Raw genomic sequence first — 11,967 nt, forward strand, 5'->3', positions numbered from 1 at the left:
ATAAATATTACTAGAAAATATTCCTATTCATGAAAATTACAAGTGAAATATATTGAGACACAGTTTAGCCTTTTAATAATCACCCTGTCATCTGAGATTTTCAAAATATGCTTTACAGCCAAAGCTAGACAAGCATTTGTGTAAGTTTATCGATAGCCTAGCATAACATTTTGTCCAGCTAGCATCAGCTAACTTGGTCACGGAAATCAGAAAAACAATCAAACTAAATTGTTTACCTTTGATGAGCTTCAGATGTTTTCACTCACGAGACTCCCAGTTTGATAGCCAATGTTCCTATTTTCCAAAAATATTATTTTTGTAGGCGAAATAGCTCCATTTGTTCTTCACGTTTGGCTGAGAAATCGCCCAGATATTGCAGTCACGAAAACGCCAAAAAATATTCCAAATTAGCTCCATAATATTGACAGACACATGGCAAACATTGTTTATAGTCAATCCTCAAGGTATTTTTCAAATATCTATTCGATAATATATCCACCGGGACAATTGGTTTTTAAAATGGTAACGATTGGAATAATGGCTGCCTCTGTATTTTACGCGAGAATCACTCTGGGAGCAATCAGGTGACCAGTTGCGCAATGTAGCCGCTTACGGGTATTCTTCAACATAAATAAGTAAAACTACGTCACAATGCTGTAGACACCTTGGGGAATACGGAGAGAAAGTAATCTGGTTGATAGCCCTTTCACTGCTCAATAGGGACACATTGGAACGCAGAGCTTTCAAACGATGAGTCACTTCCGGATTGGATTTTTCTCAGACTTTCGCCTGCAATATCAGATCTGTTATACTCACAGACAATATTTTTACAGTTTTGGAAACTTTAGAGTGTTTTCTATCCTAAGCTGTCAATTATATGCATATTCTAGCATCTTGTCCTGACAAAATATCCCATTTACTACAGGAATGTTATTTTTCCAAAAATGAAAATACTGCCCCCTAGTCACAAAAGGTTAAACTATTTTTGGCAAGGCATACCGCTAGCGCCCGGCCTCGACAACATCTGTTGAAATTGCAGAGCGCGAAATTCAAGATACAAAATTAGTAATATTAACTTCTTGCGTCGAGCAATCCCGGATCCGGGATCCTATTTATAGCCTCAAGCTCATTAGCATAACGCAACATTAACTATTCATGAAAATCGCAAATGAAATTATTTGTATAGGACAAATCGCTCCGTTTTGTTCACGTTTGGCTATGAAAAAAAAAATCTGTATCCAGTTATATCCTCAAGCTCATTATCATAATGTAACTATTTATGAAAATCGCAAATGAAATGAAATAAATATATTTGCTCTCAAGCTTAGACTTTTGTTAACAACACTGTCATCTCAGATTTTCAAAATATGCTTTTCAACCATAGCTAAACAAGCATTTGTGTAAGAGTATTGATAGCTAGCATAGCTATAAGCCTAGAATTCAGCCAGCAACATTTTCACAAAAACAAGAAAATCATTCAAAAAAATCAATTACCTTTGAAGAACTTCAGATGTTTTCAATGTCTCAGTTAGATAGCAAATGTTCAGTTTTTCAAAAAATTTATTTGTGTCCACGTTTGGCAAAAAAAAAATCTGTATCCAGTTATATCCTCAAGCTCATTATCATAATGTAACTATTTATGAAAATCGCAAATGAAATTAAATGAATGTGCTAGCTCTCAAGCTTAGCCTTTTCTTAACAACACTGTCATCTCAGATTTTCAAAATATGCTTTTGAACCATAGCAAAACAAGCATTTGTGTAAGAGTATTGATAGCTAGCATAGCATTTAGCGTAGCATTTAGCGGGCAACATTTGCACAAAAACCAGAAAAGGATTCAAATAAAATCATTTACCTTTGAAGAACTTTGGATGTTTTCAATGAGGAGACTCTCAGTTACATAGCAAATGTTCAGTTTTTCCTGAAAGATTCTTTGTGTAGGAGAAATCGCTCCGTTTTGTACATCATGTTTGGGTACCAAAAAAACCCGAAAATTCAGTCATCAAAACGGCGAACTGTTTTCCAAATTAACTCCATAATATCGACTGAAACACGGCAAACGCTGTTTAGAATCAATCCTCAAGGTGTTTTTCACATATCTCTTCCTTGATATATCGTTCGTGGATGTCTACTTTCTCCTCTGAATCCCTTGGAAAAAGACTTCCATCCGAAGATGACGCACCAATTTCGACGGAGGACACCGGGCGGACACCTGGCAAATGTAGTCTCTTATGGTCAATCTTCCAATGATATACCTACAAATACGTCACAATGCTGCAGACACCTTGGGGAAACGATAGATCGGGCAGGCTCATTCCTTGCGCATTCACAGCCATATAAGGAGACAATGAAAAACAGAGCCTCAAAAATCCTGCTCATTTCCTGTTTGAAGTTTCATCTTGGTTTCGCCTGTAGACAAGCACTCACAGACAATTTTTTTTGGATCCAAAGCTAATTATATGAAATACAAAATATTGCGCCCCCAATAATGATGTAATGTAAGAGGTTAACATTCTTGAAAATACAAGTGTTATACATTGGTTAAAAGCTTAACTTCTTGTTAATCCAGCCATGTTGTCAGATTTCAAAGTAGGGCTTTACGGCGAAAGCAAACCATGCGATTAATCTGAGGACAGCGCCCCACTTACAAAAGCATTAAAAACATTTTCCAAACAAGAAGAGGCATCAAGAAACTCAGAAATAGTGATAAAATAAGGACTTTGAAGATCTTCCTTCATTTGCAATCCAAAGGGTCCCAGCTACATCACAAATGGTAGTTTTGTTCAATAAAGTCAAATATCCCAAAAAAAGTAAGTTTAGTTGGCGCACTTCATTCAATAATCCACCGGATTCCCTCGTTCAAAATGCATACACAATTAATCCCAAACGTTACAAATAAACTTTGTCCAAACAAGTCAAACAACGTTTCTAATCAATCCTCAGGTACACTAATATGTAAATAAATGAAACTTTAAGACGGAGAATAGTATGTTCATTACCGGAGATGAATAACAAAGTACGCGCTCTTATCCACACTCGTCATAACACTACAGCCAAAATGGAGACCAAGGCTATGGAGCAGTACAAGGACAAAACCCTGCTCCTGTGTATCGACTAACGGAGCCAAAATAACATCATGGTTAAATCCGTTACCCTCTACCACTCATCTCCTCGGCTTTCAAACCTCTTAAGGGATAAACCATCTTCTAAGTTGGACCTTTGGAACACCTACCATCTGGTTCAGATATGGGAAGGAGACGAGTGGAAGACAGCCTTTCACCTGTCTAGGACTGGGGTTCCGCTAGCAGAATCAAATCAACAGAAATCTCATATATCAAATTTCTCAAACATACAAGTATTAGGCACCATTTTAGAGATACAATTCTTGTTAATCCAGCCACAGTGTCGGATTTCAAAAATGCTTTACAGCGTTAGCTCCACAAACGATTATGTTAGGTCACCAACAACTCACAGAAAATTTTCCAGCCAAAGAGAGGAGTCACAAAAAGCACAAATAGAGATAACATTAATCACTAACCTGATGATCTTCATCAGATGACACTCATAGGACTTCATGTTACACAATATGTTTTGTTCATCATATCATGTTACACAATATGTCAGTAAAGTTCATATTTATATCCAAAAATCTTATTTTACATTGGCGTGTTACATTCAGAATATATATATTGAAACACAAGCTTAGCCTTTTGTTAACAACACTGTCATCTCAGATTTTCAAAATATGCGTTACAGCCAACGCTAGACAAGCATTTCTGTAAGTTTAGCATGGCATAATGCTATGCTAGGCTGTGCTGGCAGCAGGCAACATTTTCACAAAAATAAGAAAAGCAACCAAATGAAATCATTTACCTTTGAAGAACTTCAGAAGCTTTCACTCAGGAGACTCCCAGTTAGATAAAAAATATTATTTTTGTAAAAAATGAACATTTGCTGTTGGCGAAAAACGTCACGTTTGTTCATCCTGCTTGGCTGAGAAATCCACCGAAAAATGCTACAACTATTATGCCAAACTTTTTTCAAAAATAGCTCCATAATATCGACAGAAACACGGCAAACGTTGTTTAGGATCCATCCTCAAGGTGTTTTTAACATATGTATTCGATAATATATCCGTGGAGGCAGTTGGTATCTCATAAGAAACGATTGGAAAAATGGCTACCTCAGTATTTTATGAAAGGTTTTCTCCCGGAGACACCATGTGTCCACTCGCCCTATATGGTCTCTCACAGCCATTCTCCAATGGCAATGCCTAAAAAGACGTCACAATGCTGCAGACATCTTGGGGAAAATGTGGAAAACGTAAACTGACTCCTAGCTCCTTCACAGCCATATAAGGAGTCATTGGCATGAGGCGGTTTCAAAAAATGAATGAATCACTTCCTGATTGGATTTTTATCTGGGTTCCGCCTGTAACATCAGTTCTGTGGCACTCACAGACAATATCTTTGCAGTTTTGGAAACGTTAGAGTGTTTTATTTCCAAAGCTGTCAATTATATGCATAGTCGAGCATCTTTTCGTGACAAAATATCTTGTTTAAAATGGGAACGTTTTTCATCCAAAAATTAAAATAGCGCCCCTATATCCAAGAAGTTAAACAATGTTCTAAAGATGGTTGACATCTAGTGGAAGCCTTAGGAAGTGCAAATATCCCACTGTGTATTCAATAGGGGTGAGTTAAAAAACTACCAACGTCAGATTTCCCACTTCCTGATGGATTTTTATTCCGATTTTTGCTTGCCATATGAGTTCTGTAAGACTTTCAGACATCATTCAAACAGTTTTAGAAACATGAGTGTTTTCTATCCAATACTAATAACAATATACATATATTAGCATCTGGGACTGAGTAGGAGGCAGTTCACTCTGGGCACGCTATTCATCCAAAAGTGAAAATGCTGCCCCTATCCCAAATAAATTATCACGGCAAGTGGGCACCATGAGTTCTTAGTTATGCCACTCGGATTGACCAACGCTGTTTTCCAGGCCCTTGTCAACGATGTGCTCCAGGACATGCTAAACCAGTTCGTGTTGGTCTACCTCGATAGCATCCTTGTCTTTTCCCGTTCAGCTCAAGAGCACGTCCTCCAAGTCCGACAGGTCCTTCAGTGTCTCCTGGAGAACCAGGTTTTCATTAAAGCTGAGATGTGGGAATTCCATCGCTCCACCATCTCCTTCCTAGGATACGTCATCGCTGCAGGATACTGTATATACAGATGGATCCCAAAAAGATGAGTGGTGGTTTGATTGGCCTCATTCCACATTGTTTCCTGGGATTTGCTCAATTTTACCGCTGTTTCATCCGGGTTTACAGCACCCTTGCTTCCCAGCTCTCAGCACTCACCTCTCCCAAGGTTGCATTCACATCGTCTCCAGCAGCTGATCGGGCGTTCTCGGACCTCAAACATCGATTCACTGCAGCCCCCATCTTAGTCCATCTGGACCTGTCCCTTCAACTTGTGGTGGAGGTAGACGCCTCGGATGTTGAGTGGGGGCCGTCCGGTCCCAGCATTCGGCCCAGGACAAAAGCTGCACCCTTGCACTTTTCTCTCCCAACATCTTACCCCTGCCCGAAAGAGGAACTATGATGTGGGAAATCGAGAACTCTTCGCTGTCAAGATGGCGTTGGAGGAATGGAGGCACTGGTTGGAGGTGGCGGAACACCCGTTCTTAGTATGGACTGACCATAAGAACCTGGAATATCTCCACACCACCAAGCTCCTCAACTCTAGGCTCGCTCGTTTTGCCCTGTCTTTCACCCATTTCAATTTCACTCTCTCCTACTGCCCCGGGGCAAACCGAACAATAATGAAGCCTGACGCACTCTCCCATTTGTATAGCTCCGCTGCTACTCTGTCTGACCCAGAGACCATGTAGGATTTTGGAGAGACCCTATATTATCCTCAATATGAGTTTTGAATTCTTTTTGAAACTTCAGAGTGTTTTATCTTCTACTAATATGAACTCTCCCTACCTCCTGTCTAAAGGCTGCACTCGTCTGGGGTGCAGCCTTTAGAAGCCACCATGAGAACAAACAAACGACTCTTCCTTTCCCCTTCAATGACTGAGGGGCCCTGAGGGGAGGGGGTTCAGCAGACAGAAAATAGACACCTTCGGCAAGTCAGCAGACCATCTTGTGATCTGTATGTGTTACTGGGTAAATGACCAGTCAGGCTTTTGAGTACTGGGGATGTGTATCCCAAGAGGAGAGAAAAATCGACATTCAAACACATTTTCTGAACAATGTATCAAACTTATGGACTCATGACAGGTTGATATAATCTTGAAGCATACTGTGATATTTTTCTTCTTTCATATGTCATTAAAAGGGGAACAATGGGTATTTTGCAGGAACATCCAATGTATGGATTTTACACAAGGTGTGTTTTGTACCTACAGGCTACTTATTACGTCGTAGGGACTGTTAAACTGTTTTTGTACAGAAGGAACATTCTGTAAACACTTATGAGGAAATCTCAGAGGTGTCTCACTGAACCTAAATGCTCTGAATTCTTAGAACCAACGCAGTGGTCCCGTGAAATCCTGTCCGGCATATCAAAGTATCCCTATAAATTACAGGACTTGCTAACAGACGTTAGATCAAGTTTCTTAAAGATGCGGCCACACCAAGTGGAACTGAATGATCCCAGTTTCTTGGAAACCATACACCTATTGACGAGAACCTATCCTACTCAGACATAAGCAGTCATCCCAGAGAATCCTGTGGAAAGCATTGTTGCTCATTCAAGACCAACGGAAAAGAGTTGACAGTACTTCCCAGCTTTGATCAGAGAAAGACCGGAAACAACTAATAGACTTTAATTTCCTGGACTGAGAACAGAGAGAGATGTCTCAATCCTTCGGCTGTGAGCTATTTTTGGCCCCATCGGCGAGAGATTTTTCGTCAGCAATGCATCCCAACTTCATCCGATCCTTACGGAATCTAACAGGGCAGGCAACATCGACATACAGTACAAGTCAATTACCTACCCATTGCATTCTTAAATTCCTCTGAAAGTGGCGTTGTGTGTGTTAAACCTCTCTGGGATATGTGGGATGCTAGCGTCCCACCTGGCCAAAAGCCAGAGAAAATGCAGAGAGCCAACTCAAATAAATTACTATAAAAATCAAACTTTCATGAAATCACACATGTAAGATACCAAATTAAAGCTTCAAGTGTTGTGAATCCAGTCAACAAGTCAGATTTCAAAAAGGCTTTTCGGCAAAAGCAAACAATGCTATTATCTGAGGACAGCACCTCTGTAAACAAAGAGAGAAGCATATTTCAACCCTGCAGGCGTGACACAAAACGCAGAAATACAAATATAAAATGTGCCTTACCTTTGACGAGCTTCTTCTGTTGGCACTCCAATATATCCCATAAACATCACAAATGATCCTTTTGTTCAATTAATTCTGTCGATATATATCCAAAATGTCCATTTATTTGATGCGCTTGATCCAGAAAAACATTGGTTCCAACTTGCGCAACATGACCACAACATATCTCAATGTTACCTGTAAACTTTGCCAAAACATTTCAAACTACTTTTGTAATACAACTTTAGGTATTTTTTAAAGTAAATAATCGATAAATTGAAGAGGGGATGATCTGTGTTTAATACAGGAAGAAAACAAACTGACGCGCAACTGGTCACGCGCATCTAACAAACAGTACACTTGAAGTGACCCTTGATTTGAACAGTGCTACTTCTTCATTACACAAAGGAATAACCTCAACCAATTTCTAAATACTGGTGACATCCAGTGGAACAGTAGGAACTGCAAGAAGGTCCCTTAGAAATCTGGATTCCCAATGAAACCTGGGTTTCGCCTGCTACATAAGTACTGTTATATTCACAGACATGATTCAAACAGTTTTAGAAACTTCAGAGTGTTTTCTATCCAAATCTACTAATAATATGAATATCTTATCTTCTGGGGATTAGTAGCATGCAGTTAAATTTGGGCATGCATCTCATCCGGACATGAAAATACTGCCCCGTCACCAAGAAGTTAAAACACTTATAGAATATAATGGCTGTGATTGGAGAAAACTGAGGATGGATCAACAACATTTTATTTACTCCACAATATTAACCTCTCTTAACTACCGATCCCGGATATGGGATTGAATTCAACAACATACGGTGTTCGCCACAAATAGTCATATTAAACATTCATGAAAATACAAGTGTCTCACATGCTTCAAAAGCCTAGAATCTTGCTAATCCACCTTCATTGTCATATATAAAAAATAATTTATTGCAAAAGAATAAGCTGCGATTATCTGAGCATAGACCCCCATATCAAACTACTTATTCAACCAGCACTTGCATAACAAAGTCACAGATTGTATTGAAATAAATCGCTTACCTTTGAAAATATTGCTCTGGTTGCAATCCCAAGGCTCATTGTTACACAATGAATGGTCGTTTGTTCGGTTAAATCCATTTTTTATAGCCTAACACGAAACATTTTGTGACCGCTTATCGCGTTGAATTTCCTGTCATACAATTTTCAAAGTAACGTCCAACGTAAAGAGACTCTCTTTTCCTCGTCTTTTCCCTCTCTATCCAGTCATGTTGTGTTTACTTGCAATCAACTCTTTGTTAGGGAAGACAATGAACCCTGATGGGCCATTTTGCGGGACCTATTGATATGGTAATACCGATTGGAAGACAACACGCGAGGAGCCCATTGCGCAGCAATTATATGACCACTGTCTCGTTGATTGACTCTATTTTAACCCAATGACCACTGATCTTCTTGAAATCTAGCTGGGTAGATAGCCAATGAGCAGATGTAACTGGAAATATCCCATGATTCATTGTTGTAAGACAAACCTATACACTGGAGGCAGGCGTAAAGATCGTTCTTTCGCCATTGCCAATTGAACCGTGAAGGAGTGATTCTAATTACGCACAGACGTTTTTCAGTAATTTGCTACTTCAACTGTTTATTTCTCGAATAAAATGGCAAATAAGTCAAAGAAAGTTACCTGTAAGACTAGATACACGAATGTAGAAATGATTTTGGAAGAGATTGACCGGGATAGTGAGACAGATTTGGCAGAGATTGAAGACTCCATCAGATCCCATAGCTTCGATTCTGAAACTGAGGACTTTTTTTTGAACGGAGAGGACATCGTTTTGGACTGGTAAGTTACTCTCATGCTAATGCCGTTGTTTGACTTTTATATAAAATATTATTAGTGTTTGTTTTTACATTTTATTTGCAAAAATGGCTAAAGTACACGTTAGCTAGCCATTGTGAGTGAGGGCCTGTTTCTTTGAGAACGCATGGTCTACCCCAAATAGCCTATTTTGAGGCAGGCCCATTTCACTTTTGCAATTGATGTGGAACAGCACTTTTTATACATGTTTATTATAGCTGTTTTTACATTTTATTAGGAATATATAGCGATGTAATAAAATGGCTAAAGTACACGTTAGCTAGCCATTGTGAGTGAGGGCCTGTTTCTTTGGGAACGCATGGTCTACCCAAATAGCCTATTTTGAGGCAGGCCCACATCAATTGCCAAAGTGATATGGAACAGCACTTTATGTTCCCTGTACTCTATATGTATGTTTATTATAGCTGTTGATACAGGGCTACTCCCTGTACTCTATATGTGTGTTTATTAAAGCTGTTGATACAGGGCTCATATGTGAAACTATTCTAACTGAACATTATCTTTCACAGTGGCACTGACTCCGACTGGGAGCCCCCAGTGCCAAGGTGTCCACCCCCCTCTGAAGCTGGTTCATCCAGCTGTACCCCTGCTGTCTCTGGCTCCACACCTCCCGGGCCATCTAGAGGTGTGAAGAGGAAGAGGGGAAGTGTGCCACCCACTAACAGAGGGACAGAAGGGCGTTGGCACACCGTCCTAGAAGATGATGTGGAGCCACCACAACCAACTTTTAGGCCGATAAGGAAGCCAGGACCTCAGGTGAACCCGACCTCCAATTACACCCCCCTTCAGCTTTTCCAACTGTATTTTACCACATCTGTTGTAGGTTCGCTCGTGTCCAACACTAATAAGAATGGGAAGAAGAAACAAGCGGGCAAAAAGGTAGCATGGAAGCCCATATCCATGTCAGAGTTTTTCTGCTACCTTTCTCTGGTCATCTACATGGGGCTGGTGAAGCTGAAAAGCCTGAAGGACTACTGGAAAACATCAGCTCTGTACAAATTGCCTTTCCCCATGACTGTTATGTCCTGCAAGAAGTTTCTGATGATTTCACAGGCGCTTCACATCAGTGACCCAAAGGTTGATGAAGAGAATGAGAAGAAGAGGGGCACAGCAGCGTTTGATAGACTGTGCAAGATCAAGCCGCTCTACCACCGCATTGTTGAGGCCTGCAAGACGTATTTTCAGCCAGCCCAGAACGTGTCGATCGATGAGAGGATGGTATCCTCAAAGGCCAGAATTGGACTCAAACAGTACATGAGAAACAAACCAACCAAGTGGGGTTACAAGCTGTTTGTTTTGGCTGATTCTGCATGTGCCTACACATGCAATTTCTTTGTCTACGAGGGGAAGAACAGTTTTGCTACCGGTAAGGGACTCAGCTATGACTCTGTAATGGCGTTATTGGATGTTCAACTGCTAAGGAAGGGTTACAAACTGTTTGTGGATAACTTCTACACAAGCCCTACCCTGTTTGCAGACCTAAGGAAGCTGGATGTATGGGCTTGTGGCACCATTCGTACCAACAGGGTGGGCTTTCCGAAGACGAAGGTGAACGACATGCCTGCGGGCTGAGCGGGGAGCATGCGATGGATCCGTGAAGATGGCCTGCTTTTTGTAAAGTGGATGGATACCAGAGAGGTGGTGATGTGCTCCACTATCCACAAGTCCTTCAGTGGGGATCGTGTTGTCAGGCGTGTGAAGGACGGTGCCGGGGCATGGACCACCAAAAATGTCCCCATTCCAACTGCAGTGAAGGACTACAACAAGAGCATGGGCGGAGTCGACCTTTCGGACGTGCTAATCGGCTACTACAATGTTCTCCACAAGACAATGAAATGGTACAAGACCTTCTTCTATCATTTCATCGACATCGCCGTAGTGAATGCATTCATCCTACACAAGGAAATGGCAATGAGCTGTGGAAAGCCCTACCTCTCACAGAAAGACTTCAGAGAGCAGCTCATCAAGGAGCTTGCTGGCTACAGCACCACTGCAGCAAGCCCTGTCCCTTCTGCTCCTGCCACAAGTGTTCATCTGCCCAAATATATTTGTGCAGGCATGGATGTGCCTAAGGGGGAAAAGGGCACAGCATGGAGGCGTTGCTGTGTTGTTTGCAAGATGAAGTCTCCCATCACATGCAGCACATGCTCAGTGACCCTCTGCTTTACATCAGAGAGAGACTGCTATGGCATCTGGCATCAGCAGCAGAACATTGTCTAGAGTTTTGGCAATGTTGGTGGGGTTATATGGCAAAGTGGGTCTGCGGTCTGATAGCTGAGTCACACCAGAACGGTCTAGATAACTGAAAACACCAGTCTGCGGTCTAGCTGAGAACACCAGTCTGCGGTCTAGCTGAGAACACCAGTCTGCAGTCTAGCTGAGAACACCAGTCTGCAGTCTAGCTGAGAACACCAGTCTGCAGTCTAGCTGAGTACACCAGTCTGCATTCTAGCTGAGCTAGGGTCATTATGTTATATTTATTTATATAGTATTTTTCCTGTCTTACCTGGTGTCTTGTGTGAATTTAAGTCTGCTCTCTTTCTCTCCTTCTTTCTCTCGGTGGACTTGAACCCCTGGGACAATGCTTCAGGACTACCTGACATGATGACTCCTTGCTGTCCCCAGTCCACCTGGCCTTGCCGCTGTTCCAGTTTCAACTGTTCTGCCTGCTGCTATGGAACCCTAAACTGTAAATTATTTCTCCTGAGGTGCTGTCCTGTTGCACACTACAAAAACACTGTGATCTCCA

General features: G+C 41.1%; 1 protein-coding gene across 1 annotated transcript; it reads left to right on the forward strand.

Annotated features, from left to right (window-relative positions):
- Positions 1–9,018: 9,018 nt before the first annotated feature.
- LOC135519630 (piggyBac transposable element-derived protein 4-like) lies at positions 9,019–10,790 on the forward strand. The gene is made up of 2 exons (XM_064944872.1): positions 9,019–9,182; positions 9,728–10,790. Exons 1-2 carry the CDS (start codon positions 9,052–9,054, stop codon positions 10,788–10,790), a joined length of 1,194 nt encoding a protein of 397 aa, XP_064800944.1. The 5' UTR covers positions 9,019–9,051.
- Positions 10,791–11,967: the final 1,177 nt, after the last annotated feature.

Source organism: Oncorhynchus masou, chromosome 29, assembly GCF_036934945.1.
Source record: "Oncorhynchus masou masou isolate Uvic2021 chromosome 29, UVic_Omas_1.1, whole genome shotgun sequence".
NCBI classification, from domain to species: domain Eukaryota; kingdom Metazoa; phylum Chordata; class Actinopteri; order Salmoniformes; family Salmonidae; genus Oncorhynchus; species Oncorhynchus masou.

Excerpts from the sequence above, each read along its gene's own strand:
- LOC135519630 (XM_064944872.1), top strand. The coding sequence starts at position 9,052 with ATGATTTTGGAAGAGATTGACCGGGATAGTGAGACAGATTTGGCAGAG. Across the intron at positions 9,183-9,727 it reads GAGGACATCGTTTTGGACTG|TGGCACTGACTCCGACTGGG; the intron begins GTAAGTTACTCT and ends TATCTTTCACAG.